This window comes from Clinocottus analis, unplaced genomic scaffold (assembly GCF_023055335.1).
Source record: "Clinocottus analis isolate CAN_PGR_092001 unplaced genomic scaffold, fCliAna1.0.p SCAF_3, whole genome shotgun sequence".
Taxonomy (NCBI): domain Eukaryota; kingdom Metazoa; phylum Chordata; class Actinopteri; order Perciformes; family Cottidae; genus Clinocottus; species Clinocottus analis.
The window spans coordinates 15,541,854-15,558,477 of record NW_027176042.1 but is presented as its reverse complement, the minus strand read 5'-3'; the positions used below and the strand labels follow the sequence as shown (position 1 = coordinate 15,558,477).

Here is a 16,624-nt window from a genome sequence, read left to right as displayed (position 1 = left end):
AATATAAAATATATATATGTAAATATAAATATTTTATTGCAACTTTACTTTATTATTATTTATATAATTATAAAAATAAATGAATTATAATACACTATAGTTAGATTTCATGATATAAAAAAAAGAAGCATTAGAGATCTTGAAACCCGCATGTGTGCAGTTATCCAACCCATTAAATGACGCTGTCGCTCATGCTTGGACGCTAACAGCCGGCTAACAGCTTGTACGCTAACAGCCGGCTCAGACCCGGAAACAGGGAAGCAGCTAGCCTTTAAAAAAACAAAAACATGCTTGATAAAGCATTAAATCAATAGTGGGTTTTAGAGGTTCTTGTAGGTTTATTTTGTTACCTTTGGACAAAGCCAGGCTTGCTGGTTCCCCCTATTTCAAGTCTTTATGCTAAGCTAAGTTAGCTGGGTGTTAGTAGTAGCGTCATATTCAGCATATAGATGTATCAATCTTCTCACCCGACTCTCAAAATATCTTGAAAAGGTGTAGCCTCATGTATCTTCTTCCACCTCTCAGTTGTATTACTGGCACTATTTAAAAAGTCAAAATCAGGTCACGCAGGCTCAGGTTTGTGACTTCAATTTCTCAAGAATTAATAATGTGTATCTTGGTGCGGCTCCTCTGAATCATTTATGTGTGACGTTTGTTGTTGAGTTTCTCCACTGATGCACAGCGAGGCGCTTCACAGTGTATTCAGGAAGTCAGTGAGAGCTTTGTGCCAAGTGTCTGGGTCGTCCAGGTAACAAGGGTGACCCGCTCCTCTCATCAGCACCACGGTGCGATTGGCCAGATTGCTCAAGTTGTTCAGAGAGCGCTCTCCGAGCTCAGTGTCCTGGTCGCCGTAAACGATTAGCGCCGGGACCTGGAGGAGAGACGGGACACAAAAACAGTTAAGAAATCCTTCTGATGAATCATTTCCAGAATCCTTCGTTCTCTTTTTATTTAATCTGTTTCTTTTTTTTTAGTTTGTCAAATCCAAAACTAAAGAGATTTTGAAGTTGTCCTATATTTTACCTCAAGTTAAATTAAAACACAACATTCAAACAGGTCTCATAAAGATAAAGAGGAAAGCTTTTTATTTTTATTTAGTGTGACTAACAAATTAAAGTATATAAAAGAGTAGTCAGGCAGACCTTAATATTAGCTTTTATCAGCTGCGGAGAAAGTATTCAGACCATTTACTTCCATAAAGTCACACAATAGTCAGATTTAAATACACTCCGTGACAATGTCACAGTCAGCATTACAGGGAAACTCCAGAGATTGAGTTATGCATTTACATAAAGTTGGCGGACTTGCAAGACACAGATTAAACAAGACTGAAGCAACAGTTGCAGAGTTACCCCAAATCAAGCTGTCATTCACTCTGACCTCTGGCTGTGATTGATCAGCTTTGGAGGTGAGAAAGGTGTGTTTTGTGTGTGAACAATAAGGTGTGTCATATTTGAACTATTGTTGCATCTCCCTCTTCAATAGGGCAACATCATCTCAGCTTTGAGTGTTGCTGTTTGTAGGAGATTAAAACATTCGAGGGGTTAAACAAGTAACGATGAGCGGTATACTATTACTTATTACTACTGCCTCAATGTGTAAAGACAATTGAAGGTTGTAGCTAATTTAAACAACTTCATATTTTACAGGCTTATATAATTGTAAGCAAAATCTTAACCTGCAACTGGTAATTCTATCTGTCAAGGTTACTGCTCACCATTTGCTTTTCATCTATTTTATTGACTGTATTGTGTGTATTTAGTTATTTTAGATCAACATCTCACTGGTATGTCACTGCTTTTCTGCTTTGCTATTTTCCCCAAAATCACTGAACATCAAGCAGCCACCACGCTGCTCCAACGATTTGGAAAGGAACTACTTTTCAGTAACAAACACGTCTCCTTCCTGGATAATCTGCCTTCACTGGGTTTACCATTTGAAGAATGTTTTTTAAGTTGTTGTGAGCGGGATGAAAGCCAGTGTGAAAGTCACAGACGATCTGCTCCTCTCACAGTCTCATGTAACAGGGAAGGTTGTGCTGGGAAATAGGGTTGTCATTCACGGTTGCTCAACTTATCCTTAAGAGAGGACATCAAGTGCGCACATGAGTATAAAGTATAACCTTACACACAGACTGTACCTTTACACTCTGGTACTGCTCTGCCGTGAAGTGCTCGGTGCAGATGGGAGCTACGGGGATGTAGGCTCGTATCAGAGCCTGATGCTGCAGGAGGAAGGGCAGGGAGTACATCCCACTGAGGGACGGGCTGATCACCACCACCGAGCTCAGGCTCAGCTGCTCACACACCTCCTTCAGGAAGCCTGCAGGGGCCAGCTGGCCTACCGCTGCCGGGGCCTCGGCTGACTTAGACCGGCCGAGCCCTGGAGGAGGAGGAGGAGGAGGAGAAGGAGGAGGAAGAGGAAGAGGAGGAGAAGGAGGAGGAGGGTTTCACATTTATTGGATACCACAACCTTGAGACCAGATGTTTTCAAACCTTGAGACGTGAGACGAAGATACTGCATGAGCCGAAGGGAACAAGTTGTATCGGTGCTCTAAAAACAACAGCGAGTTGTTTATTGTCGTTTGGCTACTGATTTGGTCGTACTTACTGACACTGTCAGCTATTGGTGCTGCACCGGTGACTTTGGCAAACAGCTCATGGAGTCAGTAAAGGAACCTATCGCGCCTGAATGCCCCGCTGCATCAGAAGCAGCGCTCCATGCGGGATGGCTTTCAGGGCCGCCAGACTCACCTGGCAGGTCGATGGCGACCGCACGGCATCCTGCTTTGGCCAAAGTCTCCAGAGTGCCGATTGTGAGCCAGGTCTCTGATGAGAAACGGATGCCGTGGAGGAGTAAAACGGACATCCTCACTTCCCCTTCAGTCGGTTCGCTCTGTCGGTAGAACAGCGGCGCTTTGCAGCCCTCCACCTGCACACTCCCCTCTGTGAGCTTAACAGCTGACATCCTGAACAGAGAAACAGACGTTTAACTTCATACTGTTGCACTAAACACTATTATTGTGCTGTGGTAAAGTTAAAGAATAAGCTAATCCTAAAATATGTACTTGACAATACAAGTCAAAGTAAAGATACTCATTATGCAGAATGGTCCTTTAAAGAATCATATTTTATGATAACTTTGGATATATAAATGAGTAGGCATCATTTTGGTGCTGGTGTCGCTAGTAAAGCTGGTGCTGTTTTTATTTACTCTATCTACTTTTGGATATTTAAATGTATAACATTACATCAAAATGAATGAGTTGACATTTTGCTGTGAGTATATTTTGTGTTCACAATTTGAATGGGCAAAGCAGTCAGACAATTGTAGTGGAGTAGTTGTATAAAACAGCATTGAATGAAATCCCTTAAGTAAAGTACAAGTACCCCAACATTGGACAGTAGTTGAGTAAATATACATCCCACCAATGGTTGTGATAATAAAACATATTTCTTCATTGAAGAAGTAGCATTGCTAACAAACACTGTATATTAATAAACACTCGCAATTGTCCTTACAACCACATTAAAGTGGGTAATACACCTTTATTGAATGCTAAATATAGGACTTTAAGTGAAACATACGATAGCACGACATGGAAATAGCTAAAGACTGTACTTGCCAAGAAACTAATGAATTTTCATAGAAGCAAAGTTTCTATTGGAAAGTTGTAGGTGAGCTGCTGACACACCAGACAATATTTCACCTCAGTCTCAACACGTTACACTCCACAGAAACCTGCGTTGCATCGGACGTTGTGTCCAGTTCAGACTAGAACGAGTTCGTGAACAGCTGGCACGTTAAACCGTCTGATCAAAGTCCAGATTAGATCATTTGATTTGAACTATCGAGCTTGCGCTCAGCACTTCATCTAAAAACGCGATGAGAAAAACAATCCGTGGTTTCTTACCTTGCAGCCTCCAGTTCTGGACCGACGATTAACCTGCAAAGTAATGCACGACAGATTAGTCTGTGACCAGCTGCAGTTCCACGTTATTTCCCGGAAAACAGAAAGAAAGAAAACACTTGAAGAGTAGTCTACTGACGTCTAGTGTTTGTAGAGAGAATTGATTTTGTTCTGACAGCAATTTCAAAAAAGACAATTTCTTGATTTTTTTTTTTTTTTTCCCCCTGTAGAATATTTGGTTTAATCGTCAGTTACATTGCAGTCAGAGGGGAATTAGTATCACGAAAAGAAGTCCATGAACAAGGACTGATGTGCCACTCGTCATTAATGATTGATGCGCAGTATTGATCGGCTGTGTTTTTGGGAATTAGGGCCTCTGTTTGAGTAAGAGCTCAGTGTAAGTGGTTGTGTTTAAGTCAATGTTGTATGCTTTCTGCCTGGATTTCTAACATCATGCGCGATTTTTTTTTGTTGGGGAGTTTTTCTCAGCGTCAGCTCGACCTGTGATTGGATGTTTAATTCTCAATAAGGACTTCGGAGATCTCGGTCTGACTTCCATCTAGTGTTATAAAACTCTTTATCGTCCGCAGACCAAAAGCCATGAAACAGTTTCTGCCCTTTATTCTCCTGACAGTCGGACTGGCTGCTGGTAAGAAAGTTTGATGATCCTCAATGTCTTCAGTTATAAATTACTCATATTTATTGTCTGTGTTGTTACGAAGAGTTTACATTTTTATAAAGTAATGTGGAACAAAGCAAGCAAAACAAAAGAAGTCGTCCCATGTTTGTTGAATATTTTTGAGAGAACCAGGATTATGTAATAAATCTGAACTCATGTCAGTGGTGGAGGAAGCATTTCGATATTTTACTTTAGTTCAAAGTGTCAACCTCACTCTTTGAAGACGATCCACTTCTAGTAAATGTCCTGCATTGTATAATCCTGCCTTGATGAGTATTATCAGCAGAATATATTTAAAGTATAGTTTCAAAAGTAAAAGTACTCATCCTCCAGATTGTTTTTAATTATATTAAATAGTATTTTTTTTATTATTATATGTATTAATATAATAGTAATATTTTTTATTGAAGAATTGGAAAATGTCATACAAATATAGTGAAATAAAGATAAAAGTACAATATCTTCCCAAAGTAGAAGTATGAAGTAACCTAAAATAGAAATACTGCAGTAAAGTACAAGTACCTCAAAACATTGTTTTAAGCAAAGCGCCTAAGTAAATGTACACAGTTAAAGTTTACTACTGTAAATGACTTATAGGTATTTAATTGTCTGTATTGTTACGGGGAGTCTACATTTCTAATGTTTTATATATATTAGTGAGGACCTGTGTAAACTACAAAAACAATTCCCCAAAAACCAATCAGTTTTTTTCAATCTTGTTTTTTTGTGAGTAGTAAGATTAATATGTTATACATTTGAGGACTGCATGCATGTATACCAGCAGTATAAGTAGTGGCATAGGTGGTTGTCAGTTATAGGAAGCCATTGCTGTTTAATGCTGTTTCTGGTCTCTGATCTCACTAACCAGCAGCGTCTTGGTCCAAAGGTTATATGTATGCAGGCTCGTGCCCAAATGTTGCAGCTGGTACCAGTGAGCAGCTGCACTCCCGTTCAAGCCTGGACTCAGTAGATTGAGATACAGTCCTGCCAGATGCCTTTTTTTTCATTTTATTGTTCTGTTGTGCATAAACAGGCTACCGAAGTCCCCTGAATGACTTCCAGCGCTCAGAGGGCAGAGAGCTGGTTCCCACCGCCTGGAACTCAGCTCGAGTGTTGTTGTTACCGGGTCTGAACCTGGAGGACTGTGCCACCCGCTGCTCTGAATCTCTGGACTGCAGGTATCCGGCCTCTACTTTAACACAGCAGGGTGCGAGAGCATTACGAGGCAATCTTGTTCTTCCAGCATGGCCATAATTAGAAAAATGGTTGTTATTCTTAATTATTTAAGGCATTCATATTGTGTTAGACCTGTAATTTTGATAGCTCACTGTGAAGTGAATTAAAGGACTCGTCTGGTAATATTTTTCACTTATTGTCAAGGAATTAAAACACAATAAGGAATGGATCATACTAACATGTGTGTGTAAGCCTGATATAGTTCATTCATCGGGCCAGATGGAGCTGCTGTCCAAAATGTTCGATGGATGCCGGTATTTCTGATAGAAATGATGGTCAACAATGAAAATAGGAGCCTAGTTGTAAAAATGCCAGCATTTTGTTTGTCAAATTTAAGTTCATACATTGACAACTCAACAGACCTTTGTATTTATTTATTACAATGTTTTTGGTGCTACATTTCTTAACAGAAATATGTATTGTTAATGATAACAATAAGATATATTGATGTTTTTGCTGAATTATAAACATTGTTGTAAGTGTGTATCCCTCAATATCCCTCATCACCAGAGCGTTCAACTACGAGACGCGTCCAACTGTGTCCTGTAGACATCTGCCCTGGGTAGGTGACGGGAGCAACGCAGAGGTGAAGAGGAATGTAAACTGTGACCTTTATGAGAAGAAGGGTAAGACTCAATGTGTGACGTTACAGAGACCAATGTGACGGATCAATGCTGCAGTTGTTTGATTGGTTTGTTCCTCTGATGAAGTCTATGTCAGAAAGTGCATCGTGGGTAAAGGAGAAGACTACCGAGGGAAAGTCTTCACCACAAGAAACAAGCTCACCTGCCAACAGTGGTGGTCCAAGTTTCCTCACGATCACAGGTGAGACGTTCCTCCGATGGATCTCTGCAGAGGCTCCTGTCTTTGATGCAGTTTAACATCAGGTTTAAAGTGACAGGACCATCATGAGGTTCACTGACATCAAGGGAGTTCAAAGGGTGAACAGTGAAGGACTCATAGCCTTTCCTTTTTTTTTAAAGATGATCATCAAATAAACAGACAAGGCAAACCAGACATGTTTTACATAATGTTTTTAACAGTGTAATGTTTCCAGTCCAACTGAAATCCAACTCTCGGTGTGTTCCTCTTGCTAAAAGATAGAATTACTGCCTCCACCAACCAGTCGTGTTGCAGTTTATATCACTTTATCATTTTATTCTATTAGACGTTTGTATAAAGGGGTGGAACTAGCATATTAATTCTTGAGTTATGGCCAAAGACACGTTTTATGAGGTCACAGTGATCTTGAGCACCAAAATCAGTTCAACCTTGAGTCCAGGTGGATGTTGGTCCCAAATGTATACTTTGTGTTTCGGGAAACAATGGACAGACGGACAGACATAAACATAACTGAAAGCAAAATAAAAAATCAATCAGGAAGTGGAAGCTGGCTACAGTACAGGGCGCTCAGAGACGATGTTTACTGTCAGTTGATAGTCAACATGGCAACTTCATTTAAAGCTCCACTAATCATTGTTTTTTATATTAACAGTTGGAGGTCACCTGGGGCTTTTGCAGCCTCTTTTAGTGCATTTTTTAGTTTTTTTGGCCCAAATATTCTACTCTTATCTACCTTGTTTACAACCGCAAGTGGCAGCTGTATTGGTGTAGTCATTGTGTGTTTTTAGATTACGATGGGATTGGTCTACTGTCACGTGGCCCAAGAAAAAAATTGATATAGCTTTAAGTTTGTGATTGTTAACACACTCAAATCAAAGCTGTGAGTCGTCGCTTAAACATGTGACATTTCCAATCCAAAAAAGAAACAAATGTGAAACTATAAAACCTTTTGACTGCACTGTGTGCTCACTGAAGCAGTCTGTCACTCACTGTGAAACCCTCCCACCTGCTCATCTCAGGTGGACTCCCACAGCTACCAACGGTCTGGAGTTGAACTACTGCAGGAATCCAGACGGGGATCGGATTGGTCCCTGGTGCTACACCACCGACGCAGAGCACCGTTACGAAAGCTGCAACATCCCCCAGTGCAAAGATGGTACAGCCAATACAGCCATTAAATGTTCAAACTCTTCATTTGTGGATCTCAAGATTTAAAAAAAGAAGAAGAAGAAAAAGGGAAATAAAGACAATACTCTGAAAATGTGCATATAGTGTTTTACTCATTAATTTGAGTTTTTAAAGAAAGATGAGGGGAATTTAGTTTTATTTTTGTGAAGAAACTATTTCCTAATGAATTACTGAAAAACTGTCACAAATCCATTCAAGCCCATTCCCTTACTTCTTAGCTCCCTCGCTGATTTATATGTTATCCTGTAATTTTCAGCAACACAGAAAATGTAATTTCACATTGTTTGCAAGTTCAGCTGACCGGCTGGCTGCTGCACACAGGCTAAAAGATGATTATCTTGGTAAAAGAAGGTTGTAATTGCAAAGTGTACACAAATTGAACTCCCATCATTTGTATTTTCTAGGAACCTTCCAAACAATTCCATTAAAATGAATTATTTGGCTTTTACGAAACCTGTAAAATACAATGTTTCTGGGTGTGTGGTGTTTTATTTCTCTGTCGCACTGCTGACCTTTGTTTTCAGAGGTGTGTATCACATGTAATGGAGAGGACTACCGAGGGCAGGTTGACCACACTGTCAGTGGCAGAGAATGTCAGAGATGGGACCAGCAGTACCCTCACCAACACATCTACCAGCCTGAAAAGTACTCAGTATTCATCACAACTTTGCCCAATTCGTCACATAACTTGTGTTCTAAACGGTTTCAGTCATTCATTTCATTTCTGTACCTTTCAGATACCCCGATAAGAGTTTAGATGACAACTATTGCCGTAACCCCGACGCCTCCCCGGTGCCCTGGTGCTACACCACAGACACTGAGGTGGAGAGGGAGAACTGTGAGATCAGCAAGTGCAGTAAGAATGTGCTTCCTTTTTTTTAGAGTAACTTGATTAGAATTGCTCATGATAAGATTATAGATGGGACGATTAGTTGATTCATTGGTTAGTCGATGGAAAGAAAACTAATCTGATTCATCTTTTTCTTCTCTATAAAAAACATTTGTCATTTTGTGAGTTTATGGACCAAATCATTTAATACATAATTGAGAAAGTGAGATTAATATGAGAATAAACCATAAATAAGATATAACTGTAAAGTGTTCTTGGTTCTTCTGTTTTGTTGTTGCCATTCGTTTCCTCTGGCACAATTGAGGAGACATGAACTACATTGACTTGATTCCTGCGGTGTTAGGGGACAGAGTTAAATTAGAGAAGCTCATTAAATCGCTGTAATTAAATTTAGAAAAATCCCTGTTTTGGTGTTTGTACAAATTACTTCCCGAATTGTGTGACATTTCACGATTACCCCAATGATTCACTTTGATTTAGGAGTAAATGCGGCTAACGTTTGTCAAGAGATTCAAGCCCTGCATTGTCCCACAGCATTTTAGGTTAATTAAAGATTAAGCAAAATGTTTTAAACTTGCAATTGAGTTATGTAGTTTTTATAAGTCTTTTATTTTATACATTTACTTTTTAGACGTATTCCTTCCTCTGGTCTGATTCTAACTATTTTGCAGTTGGGTAAATGTTCAATATAATGAACGACATGCCCAGGCAGACTCAAATAGCAAACTTTTAACCTCAGAAGATGAACAAATAAATAAACCCCAATAAGGGCATTGGTGTGTTCTCCAGAATTTCAAAACAAGTTGTGCAAGATGACACTGGCAGCGTTAGTGTTGGCATTTCCCATTGAGGACAGAGTTCACAGGACCAAAAGCTATAAAATACCACCATCTTGTGGCGAAGATAAAAACGCTGCTCCAAATCAATACTCATTCCCATCATAGATTAACAAAAAGATAATAATAAAGGATCACATAGTTCCATTTGTTATTCTGTTATTTGTATTCGAAGAAGAGAAAGAATAAATATTTAAGTTCAAGCTTTTTCTTTAATCCAGTGTATTTATTCAATATTTTGTTTCTGTGACTGGCAAATCATTTCCTGGTTTTAAAAATGAGCTGGAAGGAAAAATCTAAATCATTGATCTTTACATCAAGTTATTGACATTTCAGGAATCTCAGCAAAAGATATAAATTAAATTAAACTTTTAATCTTCTCACCGTTACAAAAGAAAATGAGATAGATTTTTATCCCGACTTCAAATGAAACGTAGCGAGTAGAAATAAACATGACGTGATCGTTGAGAAGAAGATTGTTGAATCATATTCATCAATAGTCTGTCATCACATCGATTGGACTGGAAAAAAAAAAGAAAACAACTGGACATTAATTACAAGAACAGACTTTAATAACAGAACTCAAATCACCAAACAGTCTCGTCCTTCTAACTTCACCTCTGTGCAGCTTTGAGGGGACTTTTTTTTTTTTCCTCATTTTTTTCCTCTTCAACTTGCTCTTTTCCTCAGCTGAGGTCCGGGTGGAGAAACGCCAGCGCTCCAGCTTCACGACTAACTGTTTCCGCGGCCGCGGGGAGGATTACCGCGGTAAGGTCAACGAGACAACGTCAGGTATCCCCTGTCAGCGGTGGGATGCCCAACAGCCTCATGAGCATCCCTTCTACCCAAACACATACGAATGCAAGTAAGAACACGTTTAAGAAGTTAGAACGATACAAGTATTTAGGGGTTATTTTCTGCACTTATTTAGCTAGTTTGAAAGTGCTCTATTTGCTTCACACGTGAATATTAATGTCAAGACACAATTACAGTGAAATTTCTTGTAATCTTATTTGTCTCCTGACACTTGACAGAATAGATGATAAATGGTCAGCTACAGCAGATTGAGGAGCGTGAAGTGAATATTAAGCTTATTTATAATGCGGTAATCATTCATCATGCCTAAATTGATTATGAGCGTTTCAATCATCAATGTTGGATTTTATTAGTATGTTTTTTCAATGTAATTCTCGATCTCTAAATTAGGGGGTTTCAAAGTCTGGGACTGTGCTCAGACAAAGCTTGGAAAGTGCTGCCCCCTCTCACTTAATTGATTATGGCATATGAACCCAGACTATCGACTAACCAAAATATTCTAATATGACTGTTTTAGAGTACACCAACTGCATAAAAAAGGTTTTTCATACGGCATTTATTTCTGTTTGTTTCTGACTGGGAAAGCATTGCACTGAACTACTGTATGTCTGACATATCTCTTCTCTCACATCTCAAACTAAATCACTTACATTTAGCCTACTCTACGTGATCTTATTTTAATCATAAAGATTAATGTAATTGTAATCTTCCATTCAATGGCAGGCCCACTCATCAGGTTTGTACAAAATGTCCATGATTATAAAAGAATCAGGACATTTTAAATCACTACGATAGTCAAATGTTAAAGCGTTCAATATCTTAAGTCATGTTTATAATGGCTAAATGGCCCAGAACCAGACTATTTACTAGTGTTTGAGCGCACCAGAACTCATCATGTGTGTGATAACAGCCAATCAAATCTAAATCTAAAGGTAGAGTCTACCAGATCAGCTGAAGTGTTCTCATGCCTGGGAAATTAGGCTTTTTACCTTTATTTTTATTCTGTCTCTCGTTTTAATTTCATATAATTACTTTGTTTTATAGAGTTTATCATTTTGTTTGGTGTGTCTGATATTTAAGTGATTAGATGTATTAAGTATGCTGTGAGTAAGTTGTTTATGACAGAATGAAACCTGAAACAATCCATTTGACTGTGTGCAACGTCTCATCCAGGGGTTTGGAGGAGAATTACTGTCGTAACCCAGATGGGTCGGAGGCTCCATGGTGCTTCACATCTGTGCCAGAGATGAGGACTGCTCTCTGCTTACAGATCAAACGCTGTGCAGACGACATCGAGGCTGAAGGTAGGATGTTTTATTCAGAACTCATAATAGTCTTTATTTGTATGTTATTTGTATGTTTTAAGTACTGGGATTTATAAAATTTTGTTAATTGTAAATTATAATCCTCTGTATTTTATTTTCCCACATTAAAGCAACCCTCACAATAAAAAATGTACATTTCTTTCCAATAAAATGCTTGATTGGTCAATTCATTATACTAAGAGGTTTCACTGCTCCAGCCTTAGTTTCTATGACCAACAGCTTTGGATGGCTAATGTTACCTGATGTTAGCTGATTTATTCCTGTACTCTGATTTGCATTTATTATTATCATGTTATTGTCCCTTGTGGCTCCTGTAGAGTTACACTTTTTCCCTTTGAGGTCTCAACGCAATTTAGAAGAACAAAGAAATACTGAATCCTTCATCTATTTATTTGCATATTTTATTGTACAAATTTAGTGTGAATAATGCCCACAAAGTTGTATCATGTAACTCCCTCAGTTCTACTAAAAGCCCAAGAATACCCCTAAAAATATGTAGAATATAACCTCAATGAACCTCTATGAATGAGGGAGTTTCACTGTGTGCAATAATTCATCAAGGAAACTTTCATGTCATTATTTCTCCAGATTGCTATCACGAAAATGGAAAAAACTACAGAGGAGTCGTCCGCAAAACTCGAAAGGGGATCACCTGCCAGAAATGGAACGTCAACACACCTCACCGGACCAAGTACGACGACCATTAAAGCGCTACGTTATCCAAGATGAAAACATTTATGAAACTAAACAAATAATGGAATAGGCTTATTGCTTTCATGTTCATGCATGTTTCCAAAATCCAAAATGCATAATACTTTGAGTATGTTGTGTATTTACCCAAGAAAACGGACCAAATTAAGTACAATTAAATGGTCCATGCATGCACCCTAAAAACCTTTATTTTCCAATCTGCTGTCGATGACACTATTCTCCTACAATTTAATGCACGGAAATGAAGAAGCACCTCACAGCTGGAAAAATCTAAACAAATTATTGATGGTGTTAAAACAGCTGCAGGAAAATTTCACATAAAGAATGTTTAATATTTGGAGACATATTTAGCCGTATATTTTATATAACTCGTTATCAGCAGTGGCTTTTTACATCAGCTATCACAGTTAATCATGTTGATTACTTTTATAGAGACTACAAAAATCCATCAGGACTAGTATAATGTATACAGTTAGTATATAAAGTAGTATTTATAACTTTAAAAAAAATATATTATTTCCCAGGATAAACACAAGGACGCATCCTGAGGCCAACCTGACAGAGAACTACTGTCGTAACCCAGATGGAGACCAGCACGGACCCTGGTGCTACACCACCGACCCAAAAACGGAGTTTGACTACTGCGCCATCAAACAGTGTGGTACAAAACTCTGATTTTGTAGTTTATTTCAACAGCCTCTGAGTAACTTGATGCATTGTGTGGTGACAACTCAAACCAAGCTTCTGTCTTCTGACTTTAACGATTCCTCTGTTTCTTGTTGTTTTTAAACAGCTGGAGGGAAAGTGTCTCTGACTGAACCAGTAGGTTAGTTTCTGAATGAATTTGAAGCAATATATTGCAACCCGCCTTCTTGTTTTGTTTTCACAATAACATGTCACTCTTTTGTGATTACAGAGGGAGTGGAGTTCAGTGAGTGCGGGAAGAGAGAGGACCGTATCCAGAGGACGAGGATGCGTATTGTAGGTGGGATTCCTGGGAACTCGCCGTGGACGGTGAGCCTCAGAGACAGGTGAGTCTGCAAGCTGACCATGAACCGGCCATGGACACGTAAAATACACTCAGCTGTGCTTCATGTGACCTCTGACCTCTTGTGTGCAGGAAAGGAAACCATTTCTGTGGAGGATCCCTGGTTAACCCCAGATGGGTGATCAGCACCAAGCAGTGTTTCTCCTCCTGGTAAAGCTTGTTTATTTAACAGTCTTTGGACTTTAGCAGGGTGTTAGCATTGTGTCACCACCCCGCTCAAAGGCTACAACAAACCGGGAGACAAACGAGCAGGCCGCTAACAAAAAGCAATTTATTTTTAACAACACAAGTCAAACCAACTAAAGTGGAGAAATCAGTTATCGGTAGTGAGATGCATGTATGGGTGTGTGGCAGTGTGCACAAAGCAAAAGAAAAGGGCAGCAATGGTGTCCCCCATGCAAGAAAGAGTGAGCCAAATGCACGGTGCCTTTTTATGGCCAGGCCACTCCAGCTCAGGTGTTTCTCATCCCGGCTGATGACACGCCAATCAGCACCTGTAACAGAGAACCAAAACAGTGACACGTAGGGCATGGGAGAAGGTTCCCATGTGTGGTAACCTCCTCCAATTGTCATTGTGAACATATTAGCATTCAGCTCAAAGCCCTGCTGTGCCTAACTGCAGCCTCACAGAGCTGCTAGCATGACTTGAGACTCTTGTTTGAGAATGTCTCTTGTGCAGCCTTTATGGAAGAGCTTTGTGAAATAGATTGAGTCCCCCTAATTGACACCAAAGCCTGAAATAAAAAAGTGTTGCATTTAGCTTGTCTACATTTGTTTACAGCTACGTGGACCTGCCCGGATACTCGGCCATGATGGGAACACTGTATCGTGATCCTCAAGAAGGAGAGCCTGACGTGCAAACTATCCCTCTGACCAAGATCGTCTGCGGACCCTCAGAGTCTCAGCTGGTCATGCTTCAACTGGAATAGTGTGTACTTTCAAGTGCCCACAAGAACACACACACACACACACACACACACACACACACACACACACACACACACACACACACACACACACACAATAATTTCCCTCCACCTCTCTCTCCTTTCTGTAGCCCGGCTCAGTTTAATGAGCGTATCTCTCAGATCTGCCTCCCTCCTGAGCGCTACATTGTAGCTGAGGGGACGACTTGTGAGATCGCAGGATGGGGTGAGACTAAAGGCAAGTATAATCCTTTGGAAATGATGACTTGACACTGAGTACATGCGGTGCTTCATGCAACTACAAAATGCTTCGATTGCAGTAAATCCTAATAGATGACTTCCTGAGAACAAGCATCTTGTTTCTGCCCTTGAAGTAATCCTGCATCCAAATGAAAGAACTATTCAGACCATTGAGCAACAGATGGCATTGCTATTTGCAGAACCATTTAACATCTGTCCACCTTCCTTTTCTATTTTCTCTATGTCCCTATGCCTGCTAACTCATTCCTCCTTCTCCTTGGTTTTCAAGGGACTGGAGATGAGACTGTCCTTAATGTGGCCTCCATACCAGTTCTCAGTAACAAGGAATGCAACAAATACTTTAGAGGTCGTGTTCGAGAGAATGAGATGTGCACCGGCTCTTTTCAGGGCGGGGTGGGCGCCTGTGAGGTAAGTGTCCATGAAAAGTGTGCACAGCATTAAAGCTTTATTGTCCATTTAAGATTATTTTTCGTTTACCCTGGAGCAGTAGCAAAGTTACTTAATTCACAGTTATTATTATTTCTTTATTTTTGTATATTTTATTGGTGGAAGGACAGGGATAATATTTACATCTAATTACTTATAGCCAGATATTTTACTTCACTTTAACTATAAAGTGGAAATTAAAGGAATAGTACGACATTTTGGAAAATAAACTCAATCGTCTTCTTGTTGAGAGTTCGATGAGAAGATTAATACCACTTTCTGATAAATATGAAGCTAGTAGCCAGTTACTTTAGCTTTGTTAGCACAGCTAGCCTGGTTTTGTCTAAAGGATACACAATCTACCTACTGACGCCTGTACGGCTAACTAATTAAAACATCATATCTTGTTTGTTTTTTTTAACCTCTGGACAGAGCCATGCTAGCTAGTTTTCCTACTTGTTATGCTAAGCTAACCAGCTTCTGGACATAGCTTTAGTGTAGCAATCTTCTCATATACCTCTCAGCCAAAAAGTGATTATGCGAACTCCCCAAAATGTTGAAACTATTCCTTTCCATGAACAAGTCCGTTATTTGGTGAGAATTATACTTCAAATACTGACGGTGAAGAAAATCTTTTGATGATGGAAATCACTTGAAGTAAAGAGCATACAGCTATTTATACGTTCCTATAAATTAAACACATTCACCATTTGGATAATGGAGGAGGACTGGACAAGATGTGACTGCAAGATGTTTCCGACCTCAGTAGTGACAGTCAGTCATAACAGAGACAAATAATGAGTCCAGAGTGTTGTTCCTGTGTGTCTGCAGAGAGACTATGGCGGCCCTCTGGCGTGTCAGAACAGGGACTGCTGGGTACTTGAGGGTGTGATCATCCCCATGAGGCGTTGTGGACACCAGGGGCAGCCCAACATCTTCATCCGCGTCTCCGTTTACGTTGACTGGATCAAGAAGGTCATGGAGATGGCTTAGAACCAGAGACTGACATCCAACAGGAACTGATCAAATCTGCTCAACTCTCAAGACCAGTTTTTTTACTTCACCATATACATTTTTCCTTCTCAGATGTCTCTTTAAAACATTAAAAAAAAAATGTGAATAATACAGATGTATAGTCGGATTTTATTAGTTAAAACATGAAGTCAAAACTTTACTGCATCATAAAAAATAATCATTCAGTAATGGAGAAAAGACAGCACGGTAATTTCTTACAGTTTGTAATCTGCTTTGAATTAATACAATTTCTATGAGCATTTAGATTTAGTGAATCTTCACAGCCAGACTAACTGACTTCAGATGCATCACCCGGGGTATTTAAACAATATGCAGAAAACATCTATATTTAAAAAACATGATCAAGTATGCTGAGATGCAAAACAATGCAGAGAAGATGTATCATAGGAATGTAGTTCAGTTAAATTCTGCAAATTCCCTGTTCAGCATTTATAAGGAATGTATTCAAACTATAATGTAGTTGTTTGCTGATCTAAATACATATAATTGTTCATGAGTGGAGAATATTCTTTCATGATTCAATCTTTTCTCATA

The 16,624-nt window shown here is 39.4% G+C and overlaps 2 protein-coding genes across 2 annotated transcripts; one reads left to right on the top strand and one right to left on the bottom strand.

Annotated features, from left to right (window-relative positions):
• Positions 1-135: 135 nt before the first annotated feature.
• Positions 136-4,005, bottom strand: abhd14b (abhydrolase domain containing 14B). The gene is made up of 4 exons (XM_068594218.1): positions 3,914-4,005; positions 2,754-2,968; positions 2,141-2,382; positions 136-871 (listed from the first exon to the last, which is right to left on the bottom strand). The coding sequence occupies exons 2-4, from the start codon at positions 2,965-2,967 to the stop codon at positions 692-694; spliced, it is 636 nt and encodes a 211-aa protein (XP_068450319.1). The 5' UTR covers position 2,968; positions 3,914-4,005; the 3' UTR covers positions 136-691.
• A 505-nt stretch (positions 4,006-4,510) lies between these two features.
• On the top strand, positions 4,511-16,059 carry mst1 (macrophage stimulating 1). Its single transcript, XM_068594583.1, has 18 exons — positions 4,511-4,559; positions 5,623-5,767; positions 6,336-6,451; positions 6,536-6,650; positions 7,688-7,824; positions 8,381-8,501; positions 8,594-8,712; positions 10,233-10,407; positions 11,532-11,662; positions 12,272-12,374; positions 12,919-13,055; positions 13,188-13,220; positions 13,311-13,425; positions 13,515-13,592; positions 14,224-14,370; positions 14,500-14,606; positions 14,898-15,037; positions 15,887-16,059. Exons 1-18 carry the CDS (start codon positions 4,511-4,513, stop codon positions 16,046-16,048), a joined length of 2,130 nt encoding a protein of 709 aa, XP_068450684.1. The 3' UTR covers positions 16,049-16,059.
• The last annotated feature ends 565 nt before the right edge of the window (positions 16,060-16,624 follow it).